Source organism: Cricetulus griseus, chromosome 2, assembly GCF_003668045.3.
Source record: "Cricetulus griseus strain 17A/GY chromosome 2, alternate assembly CriGri-PICRH-1.0, whole genome shotgun sequence".
NCBI classification, from domain to species: domain Eukaryota; kingdom Metazoa; phylum Chordata; class Mammalia; order Rodentia; family Cricetidae; genus Cricetulus; species Cricetulus griseus.
Genome location: NC_048595.1, coordinates 444,793,681 through 444,812,246, shown reverse-complemented (window position 1 = coordinate 444,812,246; position 18,566 = coordinate 444,793,681). Strand labels below are relative to the sequence as shown.

The following is an 18,566-nucleotide window of genomic DNA, read 5'->3' as shown; positions in this document are numbered from 1 at the left end:
GGTCCGGCCGGGGAGGGCACGTTCGCCGCCTGCAGCCCACGATGAACCCCCGTGTCGTCCGCTTCCGCTCACCCTCCACAGAAAAGGCGGGCCGCGCGTCGCTCACCGTTCGCGGTCCGCCGTGGGCGTAAACGGCAGCCCCGTGGCGTGGGGCAGAGACGTCGGTCTCTTTTGGCTCCTCGGAGGCGCGGTAGGGCGAGCGTCCGGCGAGTCCCTAGCAACCGTTGCGCGCGCTCTGCAGCGCGCATTCACCGAGGCCCGCCCATAGCGTGTCTGATTGGTTCTTGTCCCCTGTCACTCTGCGCGAGTCGTTCTGCGATTGGGCGGTGGGCTGGCAGCGCGCGGGATCTTCACGTTGTGAATCCGTCGGGGGACGATCGCCGGGCTCAGGTGAGACGCCAGTGTTCGGAAGAGCTTTTGCGGGTGGCGGCCGGCCAGGCGAGGTCTCACGCTGTCGTGGAGCGGTTCTGGCCCTTCCCTCGCGCGCCGCACTCCCTCCGCCCGGCCCCGGCCCCGGGTGCTGGCGGGTTCCGGCCGTTTGACCCGCGCACAGGGAGCCGCCAGCTCCGGAGTGCCCCGGCTGAACTGCAAGCTTCCCTTTTTAGGTCAGGCTAGCGGGCCAGTGAGCTCTGGGGATTCACTGATCTTCACCCCCTATGCTGGGATTGCAGGTACGTGCATCCATGCCTGGCTGTTTATGTGATTAAAGATGAAAACGCAGGTCTTCATGTTTGCATAGCAAGAACTTGTCACACAGGGACCATCTCCACAGTTCCTGTATGACTTTTAAAATAGAAGTTTGTAGCATTGACAGTTTAGCTTGAGGAATGGTATTTTTTTTCTATAAATTAAGGTTTCATAGCATTGTATGCTGAAGTGATACAACTTCGAAAAAACAAAGCAAGGTTTGGTGACACTGGCAGTGTATTAGGGAGACATAATTAGGTGTCCTGAGTTTTGTTTATAGGTTGGTTCTAAAAGCAGAAAACCACAGTGTGATCCAATCCTTATTTGCTATAGCAGGAATTAGTGCATTTAGATACCTAGAGAAGTACACCTTTGACATTAAAACTGCTACTTGAAGGAAAGTCATGCTTTCTAAAAATTCCTATCTCATACATATCTTTATTTTGTTTGAGACAAGGTGGGGTTATATAGCTTTGAATGCTCTATGTAGCTACTTTTTCTTTTTCTTTTTCTTTTTTTGTTTTTTTGGGACAGGGTTTCACTATGTAGCCCTGGCTGTCCTGGAACTCATTTTGTAGATCAGGCTGGCCTCGAGCTCAGAGATATGCCTTCTCTGCCTCCTGAGTGGTAGGACTAAAGGCATGTGTCACCACTGCCCGGCTGCTACTTTTATTTCATATTGCACTGTTGCTTTTTAGAATTGCACACTGAGTGTATGTGCCTGTGTATGTAACATGTAAAATAATGAAGTAAATAGTAATTACACATTATCAGTCAGTGGTAGAGGGTTTGCATAACATGTGGATAGCTCTGAGTTTAATACTCACTCACCTCCATACAAAAATAACAATTGCCAGGCTGATGGTGCCTTCCTGTCTTCCCAGCACTTGCAGTGCTTCTGGAGACCTTGCCTCAAAAAACAAAAGTAAATAAAGCCCAACAGTTTGGACTCAGCAATTTGGCTCAGGGGGTAAAGGCACTTGCCGCCAAAGGCTGACAGGGTTTGATACCTGGGACCCACATGGTAGAAAGAGAACTGACTTTCTGAAAGTTGTTTTCTGGCCTCCACACATAGGCACTCTCTCTGTCTCTGTCTTTCTCTCTGTCTCTCTCTCTGTCTCTGTCTCTCTCTGTCTCTGTCTCTCTCTCTCTCTGTCTCTCACACACTCACACACTCACATTTAATAAAAATACATTGCATCATTATGAAATAAATTGAGGACTGGAGAGATGGCTCAGCAGTAAAGAACACTTACTGGGCTGGGTTGTGTCGGCTCACGTCTTTAATCCCAGCACTCAGGAGGCAGAAGCAGAGGCAGACAGATCTTTGAGTTCGAGGCCAGCCTGGTCTACAGATCAAGTTCCAGAACAGGTTCCAAAGCTGTAGAGAAACTCTGTTACGGAAACAAACAAAAAAGAATACTTACTATTTTGTAGAAGACCTGGGTTCAGTTCCCAGCATCTACATGGTGACTTATCTGTCTGTAACTCCAGTTCCTAGGAATCTGATGCCTCTTCTGAGTTCTTCAGGCTCCAGCACACACACACACACACACACACACACACACACACACACACACACACACACACACACACACACACACACAGAAGTATTAAAAGAAATTAAAACAAACACATTTAAACCCAATTTAGGAAGTAGAAGGCTGTCCCATTTTGCCTCCTAATTTTAGTTCTCTTCCAGATTCAAGGGAACCATCTTTCTGAAGTCTGGGTTTTCAGTCTTGTTAAACTGTTTTTTTAAGCAGTGTGTTTAGGTTTTTTATATTAAAATAAAGGAATCTTGTTATATGTAATCTTTTGTAGTGGGAAGGTTCTCATGTCTTATATTGCTAAGATTCATTCTTTTTGTTTGTTGTTTTTGTTTTTTTAAGACAGGGTTTCTCTGTGTAACAGTCCTGGCTGTTCTAGAACTCACTTTGTAGACCAGGTTGGCCTTGAACTCACAGAGATCTGTCTGCCTCTACATTTTGAGTGCTGGGATTAAAAGCAGGTGTGTTCCTGGTTTAAGATTGGTTCTTGTACAATTCCTTGTTTTCACTGCTGATTATACCATAGCTTTCTTCTTCATGAGCATTTAAGTTTTATTTTCTTTTTGCTGTTCTTTCTTCTCTCTCCCTTCTTCCCTTCTCTCCTTTTTGCCTAGGTACCTGCCTTTCTTCCTGACTGGTTTACCAGCCCTTGCCTTTGTCAAACCATGCTGGCCCGAATAGTCCTTGTCTATCTTGCTGCTTATGTGGATAGCTTTCTCTAAATTGGTCCCTGCAATGTACCCTCTCAGGAAGTTTTCCTTCTCAGTTGGTTTGAAGATAGCATATTTGTGGAGGCCCATAGAAATGGCTTCCTTCCGTCTTGACTTAGGTCATTGAGTTTGAGCCTATTACTGCTCCTTCAGGTTATACCACAGGATGTTTGGCCTAAGGAGTAGTTATTGTATGTCTTACCTAAACAACTGAATATTTGGTTTAGGGTGTGGTTACTTGGTATTTTGGGTGTTAAGGAGGTAATTACATTTGTTTGTTCCTTGTATTCTGGTAAGGAAGTCTTTTGCCTTCCCCTCTTTTGATTGGGGTATATAAGAACTTGGAGCAATAAACTTGGGGCTGATCACGGTATTTGCTGGATGCCCTCCTGACTCTGTCTTCTGTTTCTTATCTATTTCTTTCCTCAATCCACACTCCTCCTATCAAACAGGGGTAAGTCTGCTGGACTGGACACATATTTGATACATGTAATTCTGAAAACCTTTCGGCCTGTGTTTGGCATTCTTTGCTTCTGAGAAGGTTATTAGGACATAATATTTTGTGGAGTTGGGGTCACATTGGCTCTCTACTGGAGTCTCTGTCCTGTTTTAGGGGTTGTAAGATAGCTTTCCTCTGATTTCAGGTCTTTTCATTTTTACCTTTTGGAAGTTCTTCCTTCCAATGTCTCAGAGATGTATGGAATGGCATTCTTGGTGAATGCTGGGTGTTACAAAATAAATGGGTTGCTCAGACCGTGCTCCTAACCTTGACTTTTCCTCTTTCTTTCTTTCTTTCTTTCTTTCTTTCTTTCTTTCTTTCTGGATCAAGGTTCACTTTATTTGTATTTTAATTTTGTTATTATATGTGTATATGGTGTGTGTGTATGTATGTATGTATGTATGTATGCATACACAGGTGTGTATGGAGGTCCACAAGGGGAAGTTAGAGAACAACTTTGTGGAGGTGGCTTTCTTGTTCCATTTTTATGTGGATTCCAGGGATTATGCTCAGGTTATCAGGCTTCCATGACAAGCACGTTTATCTGCTGAGCCATCATGCTGGCTCTGACATTGTCTTGAATTTTTTTTTTTTTTTTTCCGAGACAGGGTTTCTCTGTGTAGCTTTGGAGCTATTCTGGCACTCGCTCTGGAGACCAGGCCGGCCTCGAACTCACAGAGATCCGCCTGCCTCTGCCTCCTGAGTGCTGGGATTAAAAGCGTGTGCCACCAACGCCCGGCCTTGTCTTGAATTTTTATCTTCTGTTCTTAAATTCACCTAGAGGAAGACATAGGATGCAGTCTCACTCTAAATTATTTAACTATTTAAAACTAACACATCCCAGTAATTAAGCATTTGGTCTCAGTTCTAATTTGGCTCTTGAAATCCTGCAGGAGTACTATGGGGTGTGAGCTACTGTTATTCTCATTTTACATGGTAACTTGAAGGCCATGTTATCTGTTTGGTGCAGTTGTGCTGGGGGAGCCCTCCTGGATTTCCCATGTATGTCAGGCGTATATTTCCTGGTCTGCTGAAATTGACCATGTCCTTTGTCTGTTTATTTACTTTGTGTAGCTTCATGGGATGTCATAATGTCAGCATTTGTTCTTTCTGTGTAAGGGGTCCTGCCCTGCTGTGTTCCGGGGCTAAGACCCATAGACTCATGAGTATATCAGACACTCCACTGTGATCAACTTGTGACCAAGTTATAATGAAACTCACAACTGTTCATTACAACAGGTGCTCTTCTCCCTTCCTACGTTGTTAAATACTGTACGTACTCCTGATGCTCTTGCCTCCATCTCTCAAGTGTTGGGATTACAAAGGTATATCACAACGCTTTACCTAGCTTAAAAACACTTTGTGATCACCTTCAAAGCCAGTGCATGATTGGAGGGCTGGGCTCTAGAAGCTCCTTACCAGATTCTCTTGGTTTGTAAGAGTAGGTGCCTGTCCCTTCCTAGATGTCACAGGGCCTGGGGACCCCCTGCTTATCCCAGCTTGTTCTGCCTTGTGAGGCAGTTTCTCAGGGCTAAGTGTGCTAGTATGGGATCCTGTATAGGAAAAGAAGTGTGTGCCAGACTTTGTTCATGAACTGTGAAGATTTGGAAGGTAGCCTAGAAGGGCCTCATGCTTAAGGTGGGCATATCTTGACCTTGTAGTCTCCCTACATCATGAGAGAATCCAACTGGTGGTCCTGATGCTGGCCCCATGGTGTGTTCTTATCTCTCTCAATCACTGGATTACTAAGTGGGCCTTGTCCACTCCTAGCAAGGAATACTTTTCTTCTTAATGGCTGGCTGGGGAGTGGCCTTAAACATGGGGAACTGTTAAATAGGTGTATACTTACGGTCAACATGCTTGCCAATAAGATGCATGGGGCACTCGGTGTGTCTACCATGGGAAGTCATGAGAGTGAGCACATGGGACAAGACTGCTGGAACTCAGCATTCACACTGCAAGGTGGGTTAACACCGTGATTATAAGGCTAGTTTCTTAGTGTGACACTGTGTGTCTCTGAAGTGTGTTGTCACTCCAAAACTCAAGTGAGGGCAATGGGATTTTTCTGTATTTTTTTCCCTAATATCTGTATTCGAGTCTACATTTAAATCAGAATAAAGAGTTGAAGACAACACTTCTGACTGGTCCTGTCTCTAGATGTGGTCTTGTTTTTGTTGCATGCTTCAAGGTTCTCTGTGTGGCTGGTTCTTGCGGAGTCCAGTAAGACCTTGATCTGGGAACCTTTCCTCACACATGGCCCTGCATTTCCTGCTTTGTCTTGTAGGCCCTGCCCACTGCTCTCCTTGTTTCTTTTCCACTTCCGTTGTTTTTCTCTGGAAAAGCTTCTCATAGCACAGATTTGGGCTGACTATCCCCACTCTGGAGGTCCTGACCCGGGACTTAGGCCGGTTTGACTGCTTCTGTATTCTGTACTGCAGATCTTATACACCCTTTGTTTTCCAGGTGAGGGCTGTTGGAGGTGGGAGCGTGGTGACCAGTTGGCCTGCTCTCCATGGAGGACAAAGGTCCACCTGTCTTTGCTGAGGACTGGAGATGCTTGTCTGGGAGTCCTCTTGCCCAGGAAGGTCCAGTTACCCAGACCCCCTCTGAGCTCAGCAAGCCACTCTCCATAGCTCATCGACACCTGAGCAGGAAGAATGGGCTTTCTAGACTCTGCCAGAGCCGGATGGCACTCTCTGGTAATCACCTGTGGTGCTGTGGGCATCAATCTTGTAAACTGAAAACAGGGTGGTAAAGGTACTGGGATGGATTGATTATTTGGTGGTGAGAGGAGAGAAGAGGAAGGCACTCAGGCACTCAGTAGGGGGTCTGGCTGAAGAGCTCAGTGCTCCTAGTGGGTGGAGCCGGGGCACACTGAGGAGCTGAGCATTTTGGAACCATTGGAGAGGTGGCCCCGAGCAGCTCCTTTAGAGTGCTGGGGACAGAGTCCATGGAGGAAGCAGGTAGAGGAGTGGGCAACAGGAAGCCTTTGAATTGGCTGACAGTTCCCAGGAACACTTGACCAGGTAGTGGCTAGAGGTGACTGGTATTTGAGAGGAGACATTGTAAGCAAGAGCTTTCTGGGTGTGAAGGGCAAGGCTTTAGAGTGTCACCTAGACAGAAATGTTCTTGAGCTGTCTGTACTCAGAAAATATTAATCTGTGCCACTGAGCCTCAGAGGGTTATTTGGAGAGACTCATTCAGTCACTCATTGGCTTGAGTCCTGTGCAGGCCACATACTTTGCCTGTCTTAGAGGCCTGCTTTGGTGGCCGTTTGAGGTCTTTAACTTGCTGTCCTTCCTTTCCTCACAGAGGACATGTGGAGCTCTTATTGCCTCTCATCACTGGCTGCCCAGAATATTTGCACAAGCAAACTGCACTGCTCTGCTGCGCCTGAGCATGCCGACTCTGCAGCTGGGCTACTGGGTAGTACTTCCTGCTGTTCCTTGCTACGTGGCCTGGCTTCAGGGTGCTCTGCACCCCTGCTCTCCACTCCTGTGTGCAACCCTAACAAGGCTGTCTTCACCGTGGATGCCAAGACCACAGAGGTATTGGCTGCAGTTGAAGACCTGGCATACGTGTGCATCTGGAGTTGTCAAACTAGATCCTCTCAACAGAGAAATGTGTATTTTAAATGTAATTAGGAAAATAGATGATCTTGTCATATGATACGAGAGAGACAGGAATTTTTGCCTTTTGACAAAGGTTCTAGGGAAGGATGAGGTGCATTCTCTGTTATACATTTAGCATGTTAGTTTAGTTGTGTAAATGAAATCCAGTGCCTGAATGAAAGGTATTTGTACCTTGTATATTCATCCCTGCAGGAGCTGAGACTGTTATAGACAGGAGTGGAGTGTGATTCAAATTTCCATATTTTCATAGTAGCCTTTTAAGTTAATTGATCATACTATGGTTGCGTGTGTGAGTGTGTGGTGTTGTCATATGTGTGCCACCATGTGAATGTGGAAGTTAGAGGACAACCTGTGGGAGTCAGTTTTCTCCTACCTTGTGGGTCCCAGGGATTGAACTCAAGTTGTTAGGCTTGGTTGTGAGCAACTTTATCTGCTGAGCCATCTCTCCAGCCCTCTTCCTATTTCCTAGTCTTAACTGACATGTGCTTGTTTTGGCTGGTGGAGGGTCCTGGATATAGTTGGCCCTGATTGGATGTATCTGTGAGGTAAAGCTGCCAGAAGTGCAGAGTGAGCACCAGTGAGCCCCCGATGGGAAGATGCTAGCTAGAGCAGTGCTGGGAAAGGGCAGGTCTTGGGCCTCCTTGTGGCCTCCTGTGTTGTTTTCTCCTTTGTTGTTTCTAGGGCGCCAGGAACTGATGGTAATCTGTGTGTCCTCTGCAGATTCTGGTTGCCAATGACAAAGCCTGCAGCCTCCTAGAGTATAGCAGTCATGACCTGATTGGCCAGAAGCTTGCACAGTTCTTCCTCAAGTCTGATTCCGAGGTGGTGGAAGCCCTCAGCGAGGAGCATGTGGAAGCTGATGGCCGTGCTGCAGTGGTGTTTGGCACAGTGGTGAGTGGGTGTCTGTAGGGTGGGGGTCAGAGGGTGAGGCAGGCGATTCTTTGCCTATCTTTAAGGCAAGAGTAGCACGTAAAGGGAAGGGCTCCGTTTTACTGCCTCACTTCTGACTTTGAGCTTTGTTCTGCTATGTGGCTGACAGCACCTGCAACTTCAGCATCTTCACGGAAACATGGTCCTGTCACTATTTCCCTCCTTCAGATGAAGAAGGATGGGCCCTTAAAACCAAAGTATTCTAAGATGGATGTAGTGGCTGTGGCACTTTGTTGTCATGTTTTGGTGAGGGCTGAGGCTTGGACTACATTTTAAAAAACTGCAGGTACCACATGAGAGTTCCTGAAAAGTGATATAATTTCCCCCCTTTTTTTTTCATGTGTGTGTGCATTCGTGTGGCTGCCCGAGGGGGATGTCAGAAATCATCTTCTATCACTTCCATTTTATTCTTTGAGGCAGGGACTCTCAATCAAATCCAGAGCTCTCCAATATGGCTAGTCTTGCTAGCTGGCTTGCTCCGGGTTTCCAGTCTCTGTCTTCTGAGACTGGACTAACAGGTGGGCCTCCATTCTCACTCAGCATTTAAGTGGGTTTCTGGGGATCCTGACTCAGGTTCTCATGTTTGTATGGCAAGTATTTTAACTGCTGAGCCATCCATCTCTTAAGCCCTCTGAAATGATACAATTGTATCAGTACACCTGATTCTTACCTTCAAAACTACACATTCCATTTTGTGCTGTGTGTTTTGTGGTGGGATGGGAGTGTTTTCCTGGAGAGTTTTGATCCTCCTATGCTTCTGGGTATATATGGGACATTGACAGGTCAGTTGAATTATTAGATGCTGAGGGCTAAGTTTCAGGCTCAAGAACTTGGACAGTGTCAGTTGTATCAACAAATTACTGAGTCACATGGTGGGAAGCTGGGTGAGTTCTACAGCTATCCAGTGGGACCAATAACCACTCAATCTAGGAATCTAGGAACTCAGTCTGGAGGGTTAGGGTTAGGATTAGGGTTAGGGTTAGCTTCCTGGAAACTTTGCTGATTATAAGTGTGAATTCAAGGCTAAAGACTGGAGTTCAGTTTCTGTGGGTGATAACCATAGCAAAAAGCACCCGCTCATATCAGAAAAGCTGGGGTGATTATTGGTACCTGTACTCCCCCACATAGGAGATCAGGAGTTGAAAGCCACCTTGGGCTACATGGTAGGAGGAGGGGTGGGGCTTGAGCCCATATGAAATCCTGTCTCAAAACAAGTAACAACAAAACCTGCTAACACCAGCAGCAAAACGGTAGTTAAGGTTACATCCAAGCTCTCCTTACCTGTTGCTTTTCTTTTCTGTATAGGCTCCTGCCTCCCATTCAAGAATGGCCTTGCCTTCTTGGTCCATTGACACACACACTCCAGTACCATCATAGGTACACCCTGTGTGTGCTTCAGGAGTTTTCTAGGTGTTTCTCAATCAAAGGTGGCAACCCCAAATTAGCCATCACACTGTGAAAACCCTCTTGATAAAAGTTCACTCAGACTGTAGCACTGAGGACTAGGAGCCTCATTTGTACTTGGGTAGGTTTCTGAAAGGTGGGCCGAGCTTGGCTGCACTGAAGTACTGGGGAAGCTCTTTCCTGATGAGAAGCACTTTACTATGTTAGTGGCAGAATCCACACTGTGCACCCTGCTACAGGAAATATGTGTCCACAGGTGGACATTGTCAGCCGAAGTGGGGAGAAGATTCCAGTCTCTGTGTGGATAAAGAGGTTGCAGCAAGAACGTGGCTTGTGCTGTGTAGTGGTTCTGGAGCCTGTGGAGAGGGTCTCAGCCTGTGTTGCCTTCCAGAGTGATGTGAGTGCATTTTCCAAATCTCAGCTATCTCCTGCTAACACAGTGCTCTCTTCCCCTTTCAGAACTTAAGAAGTGCCAGAGCTAACTGGGGTTTGCCTTGGCTCTGGCCCTTACTAACTGCATGTTTGGGTAAGAAGTCTAGTCATTGATGCGTCAAGTTTCCTTTTCCATAAAATAGGAATAGAATCACAGCTACTCAAGATTGTTCTTATGCTTAAAGATGTCACTCTTTCAGAATAGTGCTTAAACATGACCTGGGATGTTGTTGCTGAAGAGTGGTATGGACCAGGGCCTTTTTCTTTTCTTTCTGGGTGGGTTTTTTTCTTTTCTTTTTTTTTTTTTTTTTTTTGTTTTTCGAGACAGGGTTTTTCTGTGTAGCCTTGACTGTCCTGGGACTTGCTCTTTAGACCTGGCTGGCCTTAAACTCACAGAAATCCACCTACCTCTGCCTCTCGAGTCCTGGGATTAAAGGGGTGCATCACCATCACCCAGTTGAACCAGGGCTTTTGGAGAGTACTCATGAAAGTCATTTGGGTACAGTGAGGAAATGGTATTGTTCTTGTGAAAGCCCATGGCATGCCTCTTGTGCTTTTGGATATAGAAGTTGTGACATTGTTCTTGCATTTGGTTTATAAACACTAGAGCGTAAACTGGAGTGAGGTTTAAAGACAAGTGTGAGAAGCTGCTGTCAGGAGCATTGCTTTTTCCCCGCAGGGAACCATCACATCATGCGACAGTCTCTTTGCTCATCTCCATGGGTTCACATCTCCAAAGGATGTAGTTGGGCAGTGTGTCACAGACTTGATTCCATCTATGCAGCTCCCTCCTCCTGGCCAACCTGTCCCAAAGGTAGGTGCCTGAACCATCTTTACTGGGTGCTGGGTCTTGTGTCCTTAGACTAGACCCTTAACATGACAGCAGGATCATTCTTGGGTGGGGCAAAGCTCTAGTTCTACTTCTCTGAGCTTTGAGGCTCATCTAAGACCTAGAGTCTTGTGGTCTCCTGGCTGACTAGCCTTGTCCCCTAAGGCCTCTCTTTCCTGAGGGTTCAGAAGGATGGGCTAATCTGTAGGGTGACCTCATGACCTGGTTAGAGTTCTTCACACAGAACAGATGGGGTTTTATATAGAGACACATGAGTAGTTGGGGAGTTGATGCTTGTGATTATGAGGCCACCTGTAAGCTAAAGACCTTAGGGTGTGCCCTGGGTGTGACTCATCAAGACTGAAGGTCTGAGAACCCTGAGGGCCTCTGGGGGAAGTCCCAGAGCTCAAAGGCAGAGAGCCTGGAGTTGTAACATGGGGCATCCCCGCTGCAGAAGAGATTCCGGTTAGTCCTTCCCTCATGTTTCTCTTTAGACCTTGAGTTGACTGGATGGTACCATCCACACTGAGCATGACTCTTCCTTGTTCAGACCACCCAGACTCATATCAATACCTGGAGACACGCTCAAAGACACACTTAGATGATGTTTGAATGACATTAGGTATTTGTTAGTCAGCCATCACCTCCTAGAGGTGGACAGCCATATTTCATAGGGAGTGGCAGGGAGATTGAGGTATGGTAGAAGCCTGATTCATACTGAATTCTTAGGGTCCCCATTTTTCAGCTAGTGTGTGGCCTTTGCACAGGGGACCTGATGGCTGTGCCTTTACCTGCTATCATTTTTGTGCCTTTAGGAATGAATTGACTGGACAGTTATTTTGGCCAAAGTTAGTTTTGCTAACTTTGTGAGAAAAGCCTCTTTCCTTCCTTCCTTCCTTCCTTCCTTCCTTCCTTCCTTCCTTCCTTCCCTCTCTCTCCCTCCCTCCCCCTCCCCCCTCTCTTTTAAGGAGAGGTCATTCAGAATATTCCCCAGGTATGATACTCTAAACTCAGTCCCCTTTGCTAGCTTTTTTTTTTTTTTTTTTTTTTTTTTTTTTTGGTGTTTTTGAGACAGGGTTTCTCTGTATCGCTTTGGAGGATGTCCTGGAACTCTCTCTGTAGACCAGGCTAGCCTTGAACTCACAGAGATCCACCTGCCTATGCCTCCCGAGTGCTGGAATTAAAGGCATGCACCACCAACACCGGCTTCCCTTTGCTGACTTTTGTGTGTCAAATTTTCTAGTTCATGAGATGCAGGCCTGCATGGGGTATTACTACTGAAGAGTCCAGTGTGGACCAGGGCTTTGTTTGTTTGTTTGTTTGTTTGATTTTGTTTTTTGAGACAGGGTTTCTTTGTTTAGCCTTGGCTGTCCTGGAACTTGCTCTCACTGTAGACCAGGCTGGTCTTGAACTCATAGAGTTGTCTTGTCCTCTGCATTCTCTGTTGTACTCTGAGGAAGTAGCCACAGATTGGCAAGGCTTTGGCTGGTGGCAGTGCTGTGTGTAGAGTCCTATGTAAGTGCTGCTGACCAGCTCCCAGACAGACCTCTAACTCCCTGAGGCAGGTGTCCTGGAGCTGGCAGGAGAAGACACATGTAAGTGCATTCTCAGCTCAAAATGCGTCACCCTTTCCTCTTGTAGTAGATGGACCCTATACAAGGGGAAATCTATGTCTCTTCTCATTGCTGGGTTCGTGGGACTTGGGGTCAGGTGGGATTGGTAGAGGTGGGCCCTGGTCAGCTCCTACCTCTGAGGTCGGTGGGTTTTGAGTTCTCATGTAGACCATTGTTCAGGGCTCATGAACTGGGTGCCCACTCTGCTCAGGACAGGGTAGATGAGCCACCAGGCCTCCAACATAGTCCCTGACTTTTCATGTCTTTTAGGGTAGACCCTGAAACAGCAGAAAAGAAAGCCTATGTCTAGGCTCTCACCTCAAGCCTGATTCATCCTGGTTAGAAATACTGCACTAATCAAGTTTTTTTTTTCCATTTTTTTTATTTTATTTGAGACAAGGTTTCTTTGTGTAGTCCTCACTGCCCTGGTACTCTCTATGTAGACCAGACTGGCCTCACACTCATAGGGATTCATCTACCTGTCTCTGCCATCCAAGTGTTAGGATTCCAGTATACACCAGCATACATGGTTATATTCAAAGTCTTAATTGGAAAATCCCATGCCTTCCAAATAGTAGAAGTAGACAGTGTATAATGTAAGAATTTGGTTGCATGTTGGGAGAGGAGCTGGGAAGGTAGATGGTTCTCTCAGTGAATAGTGGCAGCAGGAAAGCAATACTTCTAGGTTGGAGGGATAGAAGACTGGGTGTGGAACCATGGCTACTGTCTTATTTGCTTTTCCTGTTGCTATGAAAAAGAAATACTCTGACAAAAGTATCTTGGGAAAGAAATGTTTTATTTTAGCTTACAGCTCAAGGGTGCCATTTCACGCAGTGGGAGTATGAGGTAGCTGCTCACTTTGCCTCCGCAATCAGGAAGCAGAGGGTATGACTGTGGGCTGCTGCTCAGCTCCCCTTCTCCACATGTACAGTGCAGGATCCCAGCCTGGGAATGGTGCCGCCCACAGTAGGGGGATCTTCCCACCTTAATCAGTACAATCAAGATAACACCCTACAGGCATACCCAGAGGCCTATCTTGAAGGTGGTTCTAGAATCTGTCATGGTGACCATAATCATCACAGCTACTCTCATAGATGGACTATGTATTCTCTAAGACTAAGATATGCTGGAGAAACTTGGAGCTGAGAAGGGTGTGGATACCAGCAGGCTGGGTCCAGGCCCCTCATTGGTTTGTACCTTGGTCCTCTCATTATGCATTTGTTGTGGACCCTGAGTCCTTCCAGTCTGCTGCTGCTGCTGTTGCCAGGGTTCTGAATTCTTTGGGCAAGGTGGGACAGCATGGATGGGGGGGTGTTCTTAGCATGGATATGTGGGTGGAGCTTGGACTGAAACAGCACAGCTCAGGATTCTGTCTACACAGTACTGCTGTGGTACTGAAATAGGGCTGCCCTGTCTTTCAGTGTCTCAAGATTCAAAGGTCTGTTGGGAGAGCCAGAGATGGTACCACCTTCCCTCTGAGTCTGAAGCTGAAATCCAAGCCGAATGGAAAGGCTGAGGCTGACAGTGAGGTTACCTCTGAACCAGGTTACCAGGCGTCAGTGTGGGTGTTCTGCACCATCAGTGGCCTCATCACCCTCCTGCCTGACGGCACAATTTATGGTGTCAACCACAGCTTTGCACTAATGTTGTTTGGTTATGGGAAGACGGAGCTCCTGGGCAAGGTAGGCTTGCCTGGTTTCCCAACTCTCTGTGCTCTGAGGACACTGTTCTGTACATTCATGGGACCTGTACCTGATGGGCTGTAGAGCTTACAACCAACTATCTCATACACCTGGGCCCCACATTGGTGGCCAATCTTGAACTGTCTCTGGGATCATTCCAGAGAAGGAAGTAGGTCCTCTCCCTGGGATCTCTGTTCCCACCCAGCTGGCTCTGGTCTGGCCCATTAAACCAGGTTTTGGTCACACTGTGGGTACTGCTACTTCTCACATCCTGAGCATGGTTGATGGTGGGGAATGGAGGAGAAAGGGTTCTGTAACCTCCCTTCCTGAGGTTGGGCTTGAGTAGATGTCTTCCTCACCAGGGGACAGTCATTAGCCTTAACTTCCCCTTTATCCTCACTCAGATTGGAGGGTGCTGTCTCATCATGGGTCTGCACAAGCCTCCACAGACAATGCTTAACACACTCTGAGGTACAAGTCAGCTGTTAGGCCAGGGTTTGTTCCACATAGTGCCAGCTGGGGCAACTCAACTGGCTGAGTGGAGTCCTTGAGAGCTCACATTCTTGGCTTGGATGCTGTTTGGAGCAATCATGGGAGCACCCTGCCTCTGAATCTCACCTCAGCCTCACAAGTTGTGCCTCACTGGTCCCACAACCTCTTCTTATTTAGGAGATGGGTCCCAGTGGTGCTCTGAGCCCACTGGGAGGGAGGGTACATGCCTCCTGTATGCTGGAGGGACATCATGGAGCACCCTTGGGAAGCTACCCACTTCTGCCAGCTTTTGGCATCTGCATAGCCCTCCCCTGCTTTTGACACCTATTGAGTGCCACCAGGCTCAGCTGGTTCCTGGGTGCAGGTCCTTGTGGCCCTTGTTAAGCACCTTGATTACTTGGGGACTGCCTCTAAGGCAGGACCTCCATCTCTTGTCATTTCTACTGAGTGATACTAGACTGTGTGACAGGTGGTTATCGTATCCTCCTATGGGGCTCTAAAAAGAGGTTATTCTGCTTCTCAATAAAACCTTAATGAGTAACTAACCTAAGGTTTAGTTCGCTTGAGTTTACTTGATTAAAAAGCAGCTAGCAGAATCCCTGGGTGATACCTTTCTGGAGGAGTGTTACAGGCAGTGAGACCTCTAAGAGTCTTACAGGGACAGATATTTGGCCCTTATTGAAGTTAGATTGTATTGTGTGGCCACCGTCAGCCATCCAGGATGGAGCCCACATGCAGGTTCAGCACAGCAGCTTACTGTGCTCATATGGTCCCTTAATAGGTTCACATCAGTGCTCTTGGACCAAGAGCTGTAAGATGTTAGCTTGCCAAATACAGGGTCTCTGCTCTATGTAAGTGTGAAGTAACAGGCCAGCTGTCTGCTTGGAAGATATGTAGTTATTGGTATAACTTGCCTTAGAGTGTGTTTTTTGCCTTTTTTATTAAAAATATGAAAAAATGTATATTATATGTCAAGTGCCAGAGAGTCTATAGATTAGTCAAAAGCATTGACCCAAGATCTTTCCCACTCTGAGGGCTGAACTGTTCCCATTGCTGATATTTTTGTTTTTTCCTAGGAGGATGAGTTAGTTCAGTGGGTCAGAAGGGATCCTCCTAGGTTCTGAAATCTCTGCTTTGTTTCCTAGAATATCACTTTCCTGATTCCTGGTTTCTACCACTCCATGGACCCCGCATATGACAGTTCTGTACAGCTGCCAGATCTTGTCAACTGCCTGGACATTGGTAGTAAGAGTGGTCCAGGGGAGATGAGCTCCGATGCCCAGCAGGACTGGGAACTGGCCAGTGGGGCCCAGGGTAAGGCACAGCCTCCTCCTCCACCACAGTGTTTCTGTGGCCTCCTAGCCCCTTATAGGTGGTGGCTCTGTGACCGATGAGCAGAGTGGGAGCCACTGGTGACCTCTCCAGAAGCTCAAAGTGGGCAGGGTAGTGGGAGGCTCGGCCTTGCACAGGCCTCTTGTCCTTCTTTCCCAGGAGATGGGACAGTTGTGGGTTATTTTTTACAACTGTGTTAGCATCTAGAAGGGAATTAGGAAGTCCTCCAAGACTGAACCACTTGTGCACCTGTCTGAGACAGAAATAGCTGGCCAAAATCTTGTCCATTTAAAGAGAATTTATAACCAAGCCAGGTGTAGTAGCACATACTTGTAATCCCAAATTTTAGGGTTGCAGCTATTTGAGGCCAGCCTGGAATACATAGAAAGACCCTATATGGAAACAAAAAGCTGCCTCCCAGGAATCCCTGCCCCCCCCATAATAACAATAATACATTTATGTAGTTTTGTGTAGTATAAGATTGAATTATCATAGCCTATCATATTTATAAATTATGTTACATACCTGTTGACTTCAATATGTTTATCCTAATAATTTAAGGTCTTCAGTTAGTGGTTTGTAGAGATAGTGTAACAGTCACCTTGCTGTCCCAAAAGATCCCCTTTGTCTCAGGATACTGGGAGGGTGGGGGACTTGCTGATACCCTGCAAAGCCAGTGTCTGATCTCTTGGGAGTTTCTAGGCTGTGCTGAGGCCTGGGGGTCCAGGTGATGGGCAGTGGGAAGAACCTCTGTTCTTCTCTGGGTGGGCTAGAAGTGATGACACAGGAACCCGTGAAAGCGAAGCCATCGTTGTGCTTCTGATGTACATGCTAAGTGTAGGCTGTCTGAGTAGTTGAGGTTTCCATACAGTACAGGGTGCTTTAACACAGTGCTTGGGAATAAAAAACTATTGATTTTGCTCTTAGGTCCAAGGGTAAATGTGGTGTTGGCCTGTGACCACATGCTATCACAAGATGAGACCTTGAAGCTAGTAGGAGGACAAGTCTCCCTTAGGACTCAGATGTGTTTGGAAACTCGATGCCAGTCCGCCCTGGGGTAAGTGCTTTGGTGGGAGGTTGCAAGTTTACTAAACACCTGACGAGGTGCAGCTCATGGGAAATAGTGACAGGGATGGCTAATGTGTACTAGTCACCCTCTCTGTCTGTACACAGTAGTGCTTTTTCCTATTACTGACTGAGAGTCCATACAACCCCTGTGAGAGAGCACCCATGATGCCATTCTCATCTCATAGACAAGGAAGTAGACTGGTCAAGAAAATGATAAGAGAACTTTAGAATTTTGAAATCATTTGAAACCATTCTCTTGATGTATTTTTAAATAAAGTTATTTATTTTGAGTAAATGAAGTTGACATTGGAAAACTTCAATTTGACAAATAAAAATTCATTTGTCACCATAGCATTTTAATGTGTCCCTGCAGTGTGACAGAACACATCTTGGTACACCATGGCAAGGTGGAATTGCTCTGTGTGAATCAAAGGACTCATCTCATTGTACATGGGCTTCTTTAGATACTGATGTTCTAAGGGCTTGTTAGCATCCATCACATGGTCTCTACTGACATTCATTCATTCCTCTATCGGTTTACTAATTTACTTAGTCAACAAACTTGTAGAAGACTTAAGGTTTCATCCCCAAAGTTACAGTGTACTCAGGAAGGTAAACTTACATTGTAAGAATTATGAAAGTCAGGACTTGTTAGGGAAGGGAGTGAGTGAGGTGTGCCCTGAGGAATTGATGCTGGAGCTGGGTAAGTTGTTCCATGGTAGGCCAGGTGCTCAAACAAGAACTCCAGGTGAAGTACTTGGTCAGGAGTTGGGGTTCTTGGCTCTCTAGAAGCCAGCCCTTGCTGTCCTCTGGCAGGAGGACCTGAGAGTCCTGAGGCAGCTCTGGACATAAGTCCCACTTACCTTATGTGAACTTCTGCTGATTGGACAAGAAGAGGGGCTCCCTAGCTCCAAAGGATCACTTGAAAACCTCTCTCTGTATGTCTCTACAGTGGCCAGAATTTAGTGACAGGTGGTACTTGGCTGCCAGGGCAGCTAGCAGTTTGCTGCCATGCTAAAAATCAGGGATTCTAAGTCTCCCATGTAGAATCCTCCCACCCCCAAACTTGATTCTAGCACAGTGTTAATGGTCAAACCATTGCCAAGCTGACAGGCTACTGGTGGTCATACTGCAGGGACACAATCATGTCCCCAGTCTGTTTTCCTATCAGGTGTGACTGGTGACCTTTCTGAAATTTTAGAGCCTATCTGTCAGGGTTTGCGGTAGAAAGGGGAGCAGATGTGACAGCAGAGAGGAAAACAAATACTGGGAACCACCAGCATTTGGAGGTTCCAAGAGGGTGAAAACCATGCCCAGGGGCTGTTTAGACCTCTTGGCAAGGTCTTTTGTTTTTTTAATGAAACAATCCCAGATTATTTATTTATTATGTATATAACATTCTGCTTCCATGTATATCTGCACACCAGAAGAGGGCACCAGATCTCATTACAGATGGTTGTGAGCCACCATGTGGTTGCTGGGAATTCAACTCAGGTCCTCTGGAAGAGCAGCCAGTGCTCTTAACCTCTGAGCCATCTCTTCAGCCCTCTTGGCAAGGTCTTAATGAGGTACTTCTAGTGTGCGACCCTGTGCGTTCATCCTCAGGGTGACTCTGTAATCTGTTTTTGGAGAGGGCTAGACTCACCCTGTGACATGGAGGACTGGTCAGAGAGGGAGGAGAGCGGTGGGTAAATACAATGCTCTTA

At 46.7% G+C, this 18,566-nt stretch overlaps 1 protein-coding gene across 6 annotated transcripts in view; it reads left to right on the top strand.

Annotated features, from left to right (window-relative positions):
- Pask (PAS domain containing serine/threonine kinase) overlaps positions 1 to 18,566 on the top strand; it is a 37,975-nt gene that overhangs the window by 356 nt on the left and 19,053 nt on the right. The window contains exons 1-9 of one of the 6 annotated variants that reach the window (XR_003481615.2): positions 3 to 390; positions 5,910 to 6,145; positions 6,759 to 6,994; positions 7,799 to 7,969; positions 9,669 to 9,809; positions 10,524 to 10,658; positions 13,708 to 13,968; positions 15,606 to 15,774; positions 16,720 to 16,849. Coding sequence is in view for 4 of the 6 variants with exons in the window: in XM_027397660.2 (XP_027253461.1) it covers positions 5,959 to 6,145; positions 6,759 to 6,994; positions 7,799 to 7,969; positions 9,669 to 9,809; positions 10,524 to 10,658; positions 13,708 to 13,968; positions 15,606 to 15,774; positions 16,720 to 16,849 (1,430 nt within the window). In the remaining 2 variants the exon portion in view is untranslated. The other 5 variants (XR_003481614.2, XM_027397659.2, XM_027397661.1 and 2 more) reach the window with 5 other exon arrangements.